General features: G+C 58.3%; 1 protein-coding gene across 1 annotated transcript in view; it reads left to right on the top strand.

Annotated features, from left to right (window-relative positions):
• CACNG3 (calcium voltage-gated channel auxiliary subunit gamma 3) overlaps window positions 1-7,913 on the top strand; it is a 32,596-nt gene extending 24,683 nt beyond the window's left edge. The window contains exons 2-4 of the mRNA XM_075104586.1: window positions 2,869-2,952; window positions 4,992-5,132; window positions 6,439-7,913. Coding sequence (XP_074960687.1) covers window positions 2,869-2,952; window positions 4,992-5,132; window positions 6,439-6,950 — 737 coding nt within the window. The 3' untranslated portion in view covers window positions 6,951-7,913. The remainder of the gene's footprint in view (window positions 1-2,868; window positions 2,953-4,991; window positions 5,133-6,438) is intronic.
• The last annotated feature ends 5,252 nt before the right edge of the window (window positions 7,914-13,165 follow it).

The following is a 13,165-nucleotide window of genomic DNA, read 5'->3' as shown; positions in this document are numbered from 1 at the left end:
CCCGGGAGTCGGTGCCTCTGGAGAAGCTCTTGCCAAGTCCTGCACGCTGCGCGGGCGTCCCTGGCTGACAGCAGCTTCGCAGCCGCTGACAGTCGGAGAGCGCAAATCCGTCCCAGCAGCAGCTCTGGGGTGCGTGGGGCAGAGCCCTGCTGGCACGTACGGGGAGAAGGTCGGAGAAGGTGGGTGGAAACCTGAAAGCTGAGAGGAGGAGGAGGAGGAGGGCGGCTGTGCTGTGCAGCTGCCATCCTCCCCGTGCCCGGTGACTCCTCAGCCCCGTTTGTGGCACCTGTTCTCAGCCTCCCCTTCGCCCGCAGTTCCCAAAGCAACGGGGAGCAGGCGGTTCTCCCTCAGATGCCGTGTCTCCCGCTTGGATGACAGCTTGCCACCTCCAGAGCTTCATCTCCAGGTTTTAACTGATGCCTGTCACGATGCTTGGCTCCCCCGAGCCCGTAGCCGGGGCAGAGACTGACAGCATGCCGCTGTGCAGGACACCGTGCGCGTTGCCTTCTCTTGCCTTGAGCCCTGTCCCATGGTGGCACGTCCTTTCTGGTCCCGTGGGTGGGCAAACGGAGCCAGCGTGGCCTGACCATGTCCTCCAACACCGGTGTCATGAGGGGCTGCGGGAATTCCTCCCACCCCGCCCTGCCCCTTGCCGTTCCAGAGAAGTCACACTCCGTGCCTCAGTTTCCCCATTTATAACACCAAGGCCAGCATCTGTCGGCACTGCAGAAGCAGCATCGTGCATACTCTTGCGTTAGCGTTCGCTGCTTGCTTTGGAGAAGACCAAAGCAAGGTGCTCTGTGAATCCTGCAGACAGAAGCGGCCGCCCCGGGCCCTGAGGAGCCGTGTTCCCATCCAGCACCGTGGCACGAGCCGAGCTCTGAGCTGCCCCCAGCAGATATCGAGTGCGGCGCTTGGTGTCTTGGCGGGCTGCCACGGGGAGCAGGCTCGCAGCGTCCACAGGGGGTGACGGGCTGCATCCATCACAACAAATCCATAAGCGCAACTGGCCTTAGCCAGTATTTTTTTATTATTTTTTAACGCCTTTTATTTCTTTCTGCCTGTCCATCAGTAGCACACAGACCAGACTGCCGGGGCTGGCGGATGGATGAGCAGAAGAGGTAACAAGCCCGTTCCCAGCCAGTCCCTCCCCCAGGCTGTCCCATAAACAGGTTGGGATCATAAGGCTCTCCCACTCCGTGGACACAGCTGTGCTGCCTGGTTCTCGCCCCGCATCCACGTCTTGCAGCGTGTAACTGAGTCCCCAGTACAGCACCTGCCTGAGCCTGACTCGTCCTTGGCTTTTTCCTCTCGTGGCACAGTCGCACAGCTTTGGCACAGGAGAGAGCTCAGCCCGAAAGCGCAGCGAGGAGAAAGCCAAAGCAAACAGGCAGGCGTTTAAAGGCGAAATGCGTTTGTTTTGCTTCAGAGGCAGGAGGGAAAAAAGGCACAGAAAGAGCCTTTTTTTCCCCACATGCTAAGTGGGAGGCCAGCAGATGCCAAAGCATCTGCCTCCTTCCCCAGGCCTTCCAGGCGGTGTTGCCGGTGCCCGCCGCAGTGGGGCTGCGCTCGCCCCCACTCCCGAGTCGTGCTGTGGGGACCCACGAGTGGGAGCGGGGTGCGCAGAGCTCCCGGTGGGGCCGTGCTGCGGGGCGGGTGGCAATCCTGCCCGTGCCACGCTCAGCTGCGGTGCCCACCCTCGGCACTGGGTGCTGGTCCGCCGTCGTGCGTGGGTGTGCGTGTGCGCTGCTGGGAATGGGGTATGGACGGGTCGCCTCGGTGACTCTCTGCCTCCTCGGGCCTGTGCCCCAGGCACAAAGCAGGGCTGAGAAGTGGCAGGAAAGGTTAAGCAGGCTAGAAACTTTTTGTAGGCATTTAAATGAACTAATCTGTACCTCCCAAAAAAAAAACAACCCTCACATCTCAGAAGCGAAGCTGTGGCCCAGATGTTCCTTTGGCAAACACGCTGAGGAGCCTCGTCTGTGCAGCAGCCTGTGCCCTGTGTTTGTAGGTCAGCAGTAAATCAAAGCTTTCATACAGCCGAGGCAGAGGAGCCAAACTGGGAGGACCAGGGTGGTCTCTTGGTGCTGTGGAGCCCCAGGGCTCTGCTCAAGCAGCCACTCTGACCCCAGTGCCATTGTCATCTCCCCCAGCAGGAATTTGATGTGAAAGCAGATGACCTCAACATCCCAGAACGAGCCCTGGGCTGCAGCCATGGAGCGCTTTCCCCAGTGCATCTGCATAAGGTGTTGCTCAGACCTGAAAGCTGGGAGGGTTTATTTACAGCTGCATCGATTCTCTGTCAAAACCGATGAGGGGTTTGCCTGGGTGGGTGCGTGCTGGGAGCCAGAAAGTTCCTGCCTTGCTTTGCCTCCCCTTCACTGGAGAAAACAGGGACCGGGTGAGCCTGGCCATGCCCACGGGTCCACGCAAGGAGCAGGGGAAGGCTTAGCTGCAGCCGGGCAGAGGCAGTGCCGTGCCAAGCACCGCTGAGCTGCCAGCAGGTCCTCACAGCACTGCCCAGCCGGAGAGGGGAGCGGGAGCTGCAGCGTGGAGAGGCTCTGCCCGGGGCTGCCGTGGGGCTGCGGGGGGAGTGGGGCAGCTCGGGCATCTCCTCCCAGCTTGGCAGCGATGATAACGGTGGGATGTAGTTTGAGGTATAAACGTGCAGCCCCATCAGAGGGGACCAGCACTGCTTGGAGGATGCAGGAGCAGCTGGGGACCAAACCATCCCGGGGTCCAAGGGCAGCGTTTGGGGTCACTGACGGCCCCAGCCCGAGCTGCGCTGTGCCAGCCTGGGAGCGCTGCTGGACGCGCTGCGCACCAGTGCAGAGGGGTTTGAAGGTTTCCTGGCTTGTGTCTCCCCAGGAACCTTCCGAGGAGTGTGCAAGAAAATCGACCACTTCCCTGAGGATGCAGATTACGAGCAAGACACGGCTGAGTATCTCCTCCGTGAGTCTGCTTTCCTGTGGTGTGGCAGAGCTGTGCGCACTTCCTGGGGATCCCCTTGCCCCACTCTGCGCTGGGACCCCCCTCCGCACCCCCAGCACCTTGAGCTTCACCCAGCACGCCCCCTGCAATGGGCCCCAGGCTCCCCGCACAGCAGCGGTGACCCTCCAGGTTACCCGAGCACGGCCACGTCACGCCTCAGTAGCGGTGTTAATGGTGCATCTGTCTGGCGCTTGCTGTCCCCGCAGCCGGTCCCAGCAGCTGTACAAAGCCTGAGCTTGTTGGGGTGCAAGGATGGCTGGGGAACAGGACCCTGCATGTCCCTGGCGTGACGCTGCAGGGGTGCCGTGTTCGTGCCAGTCTCCCTGCTCCTCGAGTCTCTGCAGCCAGGCTGGATTTGCTGGGGCTCCCTGGGAGAGCGTGATGAGCGTCAGCCGCACGCCCTGCCAGCAGCAGCCGAGTGCAGGGAGATGGAGTGAAAATAGAGCTGGCAGCTCTCCTGGGAACAGAGGGGCCCTCCTGCCGCTGGGGGCCAGCCGAGCCTCCGGGCAGGGCCCGCAGGGTTTTTACGTGGGGGGGACACGATGCTGGGGTGAGGCCCCATCCCCTGAGCGCTTTGCAAACACGTGCGCGAGCGAGCGCTGGGACACCGGACACAGGTGACGCACACCCTGACATGCAAAGCAACACGGACACGCGCCGCCCGGCTCATCGGCAAGCCCGCGTGAAGCCTGCACGGCAACAGGTTCATTTGAACACCCAGATTTCCAGACAAGCGAGAACATACGGCAGCAGGAGCACGTGGCAGCCTCGGCGGCGTTGGCATCGCGGGGCTCTGAGGGGCTGGGAGGAAGCCCTGGGGGTGATGCGACCCCCAGCGCCTGTGCTCAGCCCCCGTCCCCGGGGCCGGGCAGCGGCCCCTGCCTGACGCTGCTGCTGCTCATCCAGGCGTTGCTCTGAACTCCCCGTTTTGTGACTCTGCAGGGAGCCATCAGCTCTGCTCGCCCATCTAAGAGGGGAATGCGTTTAATGAAATTGGTTTGCAATTTTAGTAGATTAGCGTTCAAGTTCTTCTCCCACCCCCTCCCACATTTAAAACAAAAAGCCTATTTTAAAGCCCCCAGAATGGCATTTTAATGGGGCTTCTCTGTATTTCTGTGCTTTTAATAAAGGCCCTAATGGAGGGATGAGAGCCCAAACCAAGGCACAGTGTATTTTCAGTGCAGCAGGTAGTGATTTGGTGCATTAATTACTCTTTACTTTCATTTTGGAAGCTGAACTTCTGGCAGGCCATGTAGAAAGGGCCCTTCTTTGTGTAGCTCTTGGCCAGCAACTCCTGAGCATCCTGACTCCCTGCCGGAGCTAATCCCCTTGGGGGTGGAGCCCAGTGCCAGGGGCACGGCATCACACACGGTGGGCTCGGGGTCTTGGGCTTTGTGTTCATTTTGATAATGTTCCTCCCCTACGTCAGCCAACATCTTTTCTGTTGAACTTTAGGTGTGTTAGTTGTTAAATCCTTGACTTTCAAAGCAGTTTGGGGACCCAAGGGACAGGTTCCTGACCCCTGTGGTTGGCAGCACTGTTCCTCGCCAACCTGGTGAGATCTGGGGGGGTTTCTGCAATCCCTAGGCTCCAGATTCACATCCGTAGCCTAAACCCGTGGGTGGTATGTTTGGTAATGGGAAGGTAGATTGCTAGTGCTGACTGTGTGACAAGACTGGAAGAAATAATTCCTTGAAATAGCCTCGGAGGAAACAGAAATTCAGGGTTTAAACTATTTTTGTGATGAGAGGCCTGAATCACAGGGTTTGCAGAGCTGATGCTGGGCTCCAGAGCAAGCTCGGAGCGGAGCAGCTCGGGGACAAGCAGGGGTTGCACAGGGGGCACCGGTGCTGGGTCTCCCCGCCATCCCTTGTGGCAGCAACCCAGCGTGGCATTGCAACTATCCCGTCTGGGTGCTGGTGTGGGTGCGGGAGATGCTGGCCGCCCCCGCTGCAGGAGCGATGCTGGGAGCTGACCCTGCCCCTCTGCCTGTCCCACAGGTGCAGTGAGAGCATCCAGCATCTTCCCCATCCTTAGCGTGGGTCTGCTGTTCTTTGGGGGCTTGTGCGTGGCGGCCAGCGAGTTCTACAAGAGCAAACACAACGTCATCCTCAGCGCCGGCATCTTCTTCGTCTCTGCAGGTAGGAGCTGCGCTGCGGGGTTGGAGCGGGGTGGCTCTCCTGGTGTGGGAGGGCACGGGGGAGACGGAGGCAGGTTGTAGGTCCTCCCAGGCTGTCACCACAGCGGGGTTCTGGGGTGTGTGAGCTGTCCCATCCTTGGGGAAAAATCCTCATGGCAGGGAAAAAACAGCAGAGGTTTCTGGCAGGCGGTCACCGTGCTAGACCATGCTTTAAGCATTCACCCTGCTCCGCCCGAGCAGTCTGTGCGGACTCCCGCAGCGTAGCCATCCCGCTGGGGGAGCACCTGGCCCCGGGGCCGGTTTTGGGGAGGCTCTGCCCTCCATCATCGCCGAGCAGCGGGACGTAGGGCCAGGCAAGGGCAGGCGCTGTGCCAGCAGCACCAGGGACCGGGCAGCAGGCAGAGGGGCTGCCGCAGTCCCACGAGGAAAACCACTCTTGAGAGGCCAGAGCTCCTTCTGGATTACTCATTTCTCTGTGCGCTGTTCCCCAACGCTTCCACTGATTATCGTATGACAATGTCTTTGTCTCAAGGAACTGCTCTATTTTGTGTTTTTCTTCTCCCCACAAAGAGACAAATTACCCTCCCTCCTTCAGCTGGCAGGAGCTGCTGATGCAGATGAGAAAACAACAGAAAGAACATAATCGATTCATTAAGTAAATCCAGGAATACATCAGCCGCTCCCCAGCCCTGCGGCACAGCCCCGCGGCACTGCTGGCAGTGCAAAAACTGCCCAGAGCTCAAATAAAGCCTCTGGGCTCCATCAGAAATGAAAAAAAACCAGAGCCATTCCTGCTCCCCTGCGCTCCCAGGCCACAGCAAGCAGGGTTCGTGCTGGAGCCCGTCCGTGCACCGTGGCTTGGCTCTGCTCCGGCCACAGCTCCGGCACCGGCTGGGCTCCTGCAGCCCATTGCTTGGTGAGCAGTTCTGCAAAGCAAAACCAGCTCTTGAAACATCCCTTTTCTAAACAAAACCGTGGTTGTGCCTCCTGCTCCTTCAGTATACAAAAACATATATTAATTACTGGCTGCACGTGAATACAGATGCATACCGGGGGCAGCAGCAGAGGGCTGTGAGGGGTTTTGGCCCTGGTGTGCTGCAGGTGGGTTGGTGCCCCGTGGGGATGTGGCTGTGGCCCCCGGCACCCTCCCCGCCTGCCAGGCACCCCATGGGTCCTGGTGGGCAGGAGAAGGGCCAGACTCCTCCAGCCTGTGACCCTCCGCTGCCGGGAGGGGATCAGGGTGCTGCTGTCTGCTGTCCCTCTCCTGCCACTCAAGCAGGCACCTCTCCCTCTCATCCTCCCCAAAGGTCTCAGCAACATCATCGGGATTATAGTCTACATCTCGGCCAACGCGGGGGACCCAGGGCAGAGCGACTCCAAGAAGAGCTACTCCTACGGCTGGTCCTTCTACTTCGGAGCCCTGTCCTTCATCATCGCCGAGATGGTGGGGGTGATCGCCGTACACATGTACATCGAGAAGCACCGCCAGATCCGCGCCAAGTCCCACTCGGAGCTGCTGAAGAAGTCGGCCTTCACCCGCCTCCCGCCCTACAGGTACCGCTTCCGCCGGCGGTCCAGCTCCCGCTCCACCGAGCCCCGGTCCCGGGACATGTCGCCCGTCAGCAAGGTGTTCAGCACCATCCCCTCCACCGACATCTCCATGTTCACCCTCTCCAGGGATCCCTCCAAGGTCACCATGGGGACGCTGCTCAACTCGGAGCGGGACCACGGTTTTTTACAGGTCCATAACTCCATCCCCAAAGAGTTCAAGGAGTCTTTGCACAACAACCCGGCCAACAGACGAACCACGCCGGTCTGAGGCGGGCAGGGGCGTTTTGTCAGGCTGCATGACATCATCCTCGTGACGGTGTAACCTGTGAAATCCTGTTTTTAAGGACTAACCCAGATGGCTCCCCGTGCCCCTACCACGGGGCTGGTTTTTCACTCCCGATATGCCACCGGCCAGGCCACTGTGCCCAGGGTGGGACCGGGACCCCTGCGGCCCGCCCTCCCTGGCGGGGAGGGGACAGGGGCTGTGCTGTGACCCTGGCCGTGGTGGCCCTGCAGACTGAGCAGGGGGCTCCCATCACCACCCGGGACAGTGGCTTCCCGAGGTCTCCATCGTTAATGTTGCTCATAACCGCAGTGTTACCTTAGCTGTATGTCCCATGGAAATGCTGGCGATAGCCCTGTCTGTGAGAATCCTTAATCCGGTAGTTACATTTAAGCGAAATTGCCTGGAAGTCTGGAGTTTGAGGCACTGAGACGGTGCCGTAGCGAGTGCTCGTGTTACGAAACCCCTTTCCCTGTCGTGGTGGATGGAGTGCTTGGGCTGGGTTTCTCTATGGCGTTTCGTGCATGCATTAAATAGCTTGGAATTCAATTTTGTCATGTCAGGTTGGAAGAAACATCTTTTGCAATTTTCTGTGGTCTTGAAAGGGCTTCTTTCTTTCCTTCTTTCTTTCCTTTTTTTCTTCCTTTGGTGCATTCAGGCCGTGAAGGGACTCAGGAGCTGAATTCCTCCAATGACTGGTAGCAGTTAGCCAGCGTTTAACTAACCTCTAACATTGCAAGAAAACGAATGAATTCCCTAAAATTAATCCACAGTCACAAATCACTGTCTGGGCACAACCAAGGAGGCAACACTTGACCTGGCGGTACTGAAGGAGAAGCTGGGTTGATGGCTGGGCCGCCGGCCGCGGGCTGCGTGCAGATGGTGTATGATTCTATAATGGCTGGGAGATCAATAAGAAAAAACAACAATAAAAGCGTCCAGTTTGGCAAGCAAGTTACTTGGCTGAGTAGGTCGCGCTGACCCTGCTGCAGGCAGCTGGAAAACCGCGTGCCGCGTCTCACGGGTGTTTCACGGCAGTCCCGACCTCTCCCGCGGCTGCGTGGGGTGCCTGGGCTCGGGGCTCCCTGGCTGCAAGGGGTCTGGGGGAGCAGTGCCCTGCAGGCCCTGCCCTGCTCTGCTGCCCTTTGCGGTGCTGCCCTGGTTTGCGTGGGGGGGCTTGGCCGGGCAGCGGTGGCTGGCGGGGTGCAGGGTCCTTGGGGTGTAGGGTGCACGGGATGCGGGGTGCACGGGGTGCTGCGGGGTGGGCGTGAGGTGCCTGTGCAGCCCCCTGAGCCTGGGCACCGGCAGGGCGAGCCTCTCAGAAAGCCATCTCCCCCAAAAGCTGCTGCGGTGGGGTGACACCCTCTCCCCAGGGGCAGCTGGGGCACCCCGGGGCAGTTGGGGCGAGACCCCTCTCCCAGGGAAATGCCAAGTTCAGAGCTAGCTGTGAGACCTCCTTGGGGAGCTCCTCTCCCGGCTGGGCTTGCTCTGGGCGTTTGCCTGCTGGGTGTCAGCGTGCGCCCGTCCCCTACGAGCTGCTTGGCGGGACGCGGCGGGACAGCCAGGGGACGGCGCGGGCTGGCAGCGGGGAGCCCACTTCGCTCTTTAAATGCCAAAGTGTATGTGTGCGGCCGGAGGTTTGGCTTTCAACACTGAGCTGCCTTCTCTCGCCGGAGCAGAGCTCATCTGAACAGAGGCGGTTTCAAAGCAGCTGGTTTTACAGTTTGGTGTATCACTTAATTGAAATCTTATTTAACCTTCTGACAAAAGTGATGGATTCTCACGGAGTCCCTGGGGGGGGGCTCATTAGGCAGCCGCAGGTAATCTGGGACCAGCAGAGCAATCATTTACTCTCTGCAGAAGGGAAACATCTGGTGCCTGGAGTGCCTTTCTTTGAACAGCCTTGCCCTGGGTCTCCTGCCCAAAGCTGGAGCGTGGCCAGTTGCGGGGCATGTCCCGATCCTTCCCGGGAATAACGGGCAGGTCTCTGCGGGAAACCCGGCGTGGGAGCTCTGCCAGAGCGAAATCCCTCCCGGAGCCCCTCAAACAGCCCCAGCGAGGGCTGTCTGCCCCCAGCAGGTCCCGGCTGCGCGGGGCTGCAGACTGTGTGCAGGTTCTTCATCTCCGTTACGGTTTATGTCCTACTACTGCAAAGGGAGGTTGTGTGAGCAGGCCGATTCAGATGCTAATTAGGCCTCTTAATTGCCATAGTTGCTGACTGCATGTATTAGAAACAGTTGAGGAAGTGTAGAGTTCTGATCTTAGGGGGAAATATTTGAAAACAATGTAGTGAAAGGACTGGCAGTGTAAAATATGGAATAAGCTGCATTTTAACTCAGCTGGCGTGGGGCTGCCGGTCTCGCCAGGGCTCCTGCCCAGCTCCCTCTCGCAGCCACTTTCACCAGGGGCTCGCCCTGCAAAAACAGCGCTGAGCAAATGCGGGGTTTGCTTTAATATAGTAACGCACCCCGGAGCTCTGCCTGTCCTTGACAAAGATCTGAAATGAAATCCCTACCGATCATTACTCTGGCTGTCTTGCGAGGGAGGTGGGGGTGCTCAGCCGGAGCCCCCTGGCCCTGCAGCTCCGCCGGAGGGGCGCGGGGGGACCCTGGCCTGGGACCGAGGGTTCTCATCCGGCCAAGGAGGGGTGCTCAGAGGGGAAACCGATGGGCTGACTGCCGGGATTGATGCATGCAGAGCAGCGCTTTTAAGCAGATCATTAGAGACTCTGATCATGAAAGCCACGCCGAGACCTTCACTCACGGTTGCCCCCGGGACGGGTTACGGTGCCGCAGGCGAGAGCTTTGCTCCGGCTGCTCCGACACGGCGCTGAGCAGCCCCTGCCCGGAGCCCGGCGGCCGTGGCACCATCACAGCCCTGCCCGGCTGCAGGGGCATCACCAGCCTCTAGATTTTTATACACACGCATACTTTGTGGCTTAAAGGAAAGATGTATTCTTTTTCAGAATTAAACCTGCAGAAAGCGGGCTCCGGCTGAGTTACTGACTGCTGCACGTAAGAAACCCTGTCTGTCTCTATCAGGCAAAGCAAAGCGTATTTTGACATATGAACTGAAACAGGGTGCATTTCTTAATTAAAACCAAACCCTGCCGCAGCAGCAGCAAAGCCCCGGCCGTGCGGGAGCCCCCTTTGTCGGCGGTGGGCTGTCCCCATCCCTGGGACAGGGCTGGCTCCTGACACCGGGGCGCAGTAGCTGCCACGAAGATGCCTGACCAGCTGCAGATAAATTAACTCCTGCAGCATGGCAAGTGCTGATAATGTAACCGAAAGCGTTGTTATCGTTATTGATACTGCTGTCACTGTGTATTTATTATTGCCATTGTGGCAGCAAATCGGAGCAAGCCTTTGCCAGGGGCCGGGATGCTGCTGTGCCGTGTCCTGCGCACGCTCAGTGCCTTCAGGTGTCATTAAAGCCACATTCGGGGCAATTTGTGATGCCACTATTTTTCTTAAGTGCCAGCGAGGCAGGAGATAGGTTGGGAAGGGATTTTGCTTCGTTTCAAAAAGAGAATCGATTTTCTGAAGTTAACTAAGTTATTCCCTAAGTAATTGGAAATCAGCAGGAGGTGCCCCAGGGTGCATGGTGGCTGTCGCCTTCCCCTGCGCCGTGCCGGGTGCCACGGGGCTGGTGGGTGCTGGAGGGTCAGACAGCAGGTGGTTTGCTCTTACTTGAGGCTAAATTTATGACCTGGAGTTGTTTGTTTCCGAGGCAGCGTAACTCTGGCTCCTGCTTCTTCTAGTGCCTTTGCCCTTTGGTTCCAACCTCCACGACTCATCTCGGTCCTGCAGCTGGCTCGCTGTGGGGCTGGTGGCGTAAAGCAGCTCCGGTGCCAGTCCGGTGGGCGGGGAGGGGACCCCCGGAGCTGTTGCGCTGGTGGTGCCTTTGGCGTCGGGCTCCTGTACGGCACCCGCGTGAGATGCTCCCGAACAGAACGGTTAGAGTAGAATAGAACAGAGTGTTCCAGCTGGAAGGGAGCTATACACGATCACCTACTCCAGCTGCCTGACCGCTTCAGGGCTGACCAAATGTTAAAGCATGTCGTTAAGGGCATTGTCCAAATGCCTCTTAAACACTGACGGGCTCGGGCCATCCACCACCTCTCCAAGAAGCCTGTTCCAGGGCTTGACCGCCCTCTTGGTAAGGAAATGCTTTCCATGTCCAGTCTGAACCTCCCCTGGCGCAGCTTTGAACCATTCCCAGGCATCCTGTCCCGCATCCCAGGCAGAAGAGCTCAGCACCTCCCTCTCGACGCCCCCTCCTCAGGAAGCTGCAGAGAGCGATGGTGCCACACACAGAGGCAAAACACGGCCGGGACCGCGGCGCCCATCGTCACACGGTTCCACGATGCACGTGGCCGAGCTGGGCAAAGTGTCGAACGCGGGCCTGGGGAGGGGGAGGCAGCGGCGGTGGGGGCACCGCCGGCCAGGGGCTGGCGGCCCCGTGGCCCCTGGGCGGCTGCAGCTGCAGAACCGCCGGAGCCCCCGCGTGTCGCAGTGCTGGCACCGGTCTGCAGCCTCCCCGGGCGAAGCGGGGCCGTTTGTTTATGAAGGGAGAGCGGGCGGCCAGTGATTGAAGGTGTTTACTGCCACGAGTAATATCTTTCCTTCGTGCCGATGTCTTTCCCCTGGAAGAGAAAATCAATACCCAGGCTAAATCTGGAGGCTTCAATATTTTTCAGAGAAGTGCAAATCAATATGGATTTCTTAACAAGTTTAATTTCAATACTTGAAAGTGCACATTCTGCCTATTTCCTGACCTTTCCAATCCTTCGGGGAGGAAGATTAAAAAGATTTGTTCAAATTCAACGAATTGAATCAGCAAATGCCCCATTACCTTGTTTTCTTTCCACCAGACCTTGATAAACAGTGTGATAGCCCGTCGTCATCGCGTGGCTCCCGGCGCCTTGCCCAGCACCATTCCCGACACCGGCCGTGCCATCCCACGCCAACCCACGAGCGAGGGCAAGCTGGGGTGTGCATCCCTATGCCGATGCCCATAGCCACCTCCATCACAGGCACGGCAGCCCAGGGTGGTGACAAAGGGGCCGGGTGTCACACGCAGATGCACCCGCTCCCCCTTCTCCACGTCCCAACGGACCCCCCCATCACAGAAAAGAACCCAGTTCTCCACTTGCTTCTGAGCAGCCTGATTTAAGGGTGCTGCAGTGCTCTATATTTATCCTACAATGCCTTCATGCAGTTTTAGATCATCGTGTGATCACAGTAAAGAGTGCAAGATGAGCGCAAGCTCGTAGGCTCCCCTGGCCAGAGCAAAAGACTTCAGGTAATTTAGTCATTGCCCTTGGGACGATCCCGCTGGACGGGAAAAGCAAAGACCATCTATCCAGTTGCGGCACTAGAGCAAGCGAGCTGCTAAGGTGAGCACCTGGTGTTTCAATGCCAAATACAACAGCGGCTGTCGCCACGGGTTACTCGCAGGGGTAAAATGGGACCCTGCATTGCGGGGACGCCGGCGTGGCTGGGTGCTGGGTGCCGCCCTGCGGCGTGGAGGGACCCACGGGTAGCGAGGGGAACTGGAGATGGCTTTCCAGTCGTTGCCGGGGTTTTGTTTGCTGGTCATCGTGGGCTTAATGTTTGTCTTTACCTCTCAAGGGAGGTTTTTAATTGCTGTAATAGAAACCCGACGGCGAAGCGCCTGCTGTCAGCCTGCAGAAGCTGGCACTCGCACAAAGAGCCACGGAGGGGAGATGTCTTCTGGGTTGTGTCTGTGGCAGATAGCTTTTCTTTTCACCCTTTTTTCCTCAAGTACAAATGTACATCAGGATAAACATACAGATTTCACCACGGTTTGCTGCAAGGGAAGCTCCCTCAGCCCCGTTCCTGCAGAGCAGTCGCCCCTTTGGCTGTTTGTTTCTCGACATTGCCCTTTGCCCTCTCTTGCTTTGATTTGTTGGGAGTTTTTTACCATTTGCAATAGCTCATGAAAGACTAGGTAAGTCCAAGCAATTTATATCTCGTGTTTATTATTTACTTGATGGACAGTAATGACTTCTGCGGTGCCATTACTGTATGTCATCTAAATCCAAATGCTGAGATGCTTTAAAGGGCAGCATTTAATTTGGGGGCTGGAATAGCTTTTCCAGCATCGTTATCAGCCGCCCTGAGTGCCTGCGCACCCGCAGATCTTCAGCTGAACCCAGCTCTTAAAAAGTCCCCAGA

This window comes from Phalacrocorax aristotelis, chromosome 10 (genome assembly GCF_949628215.1).
Source record: "Phalacrocorax aristotelis chromosome 10, bGulAri2.1, whole genome shotgun sequence".
In the NCBI taxonomy this organism is placed as follows: Eukaryota; Metazoa; Chordata; class Aves; order Suliformes; family Phalacrocoracidae; genus Phalacrocorax; species Phalacrocorax aristotelis.
The sequence above is the reverse complement of the archived record's forward strand: the minus strand, read 5'-3'. Positions and strand labels throughout refer to the sequence as shown.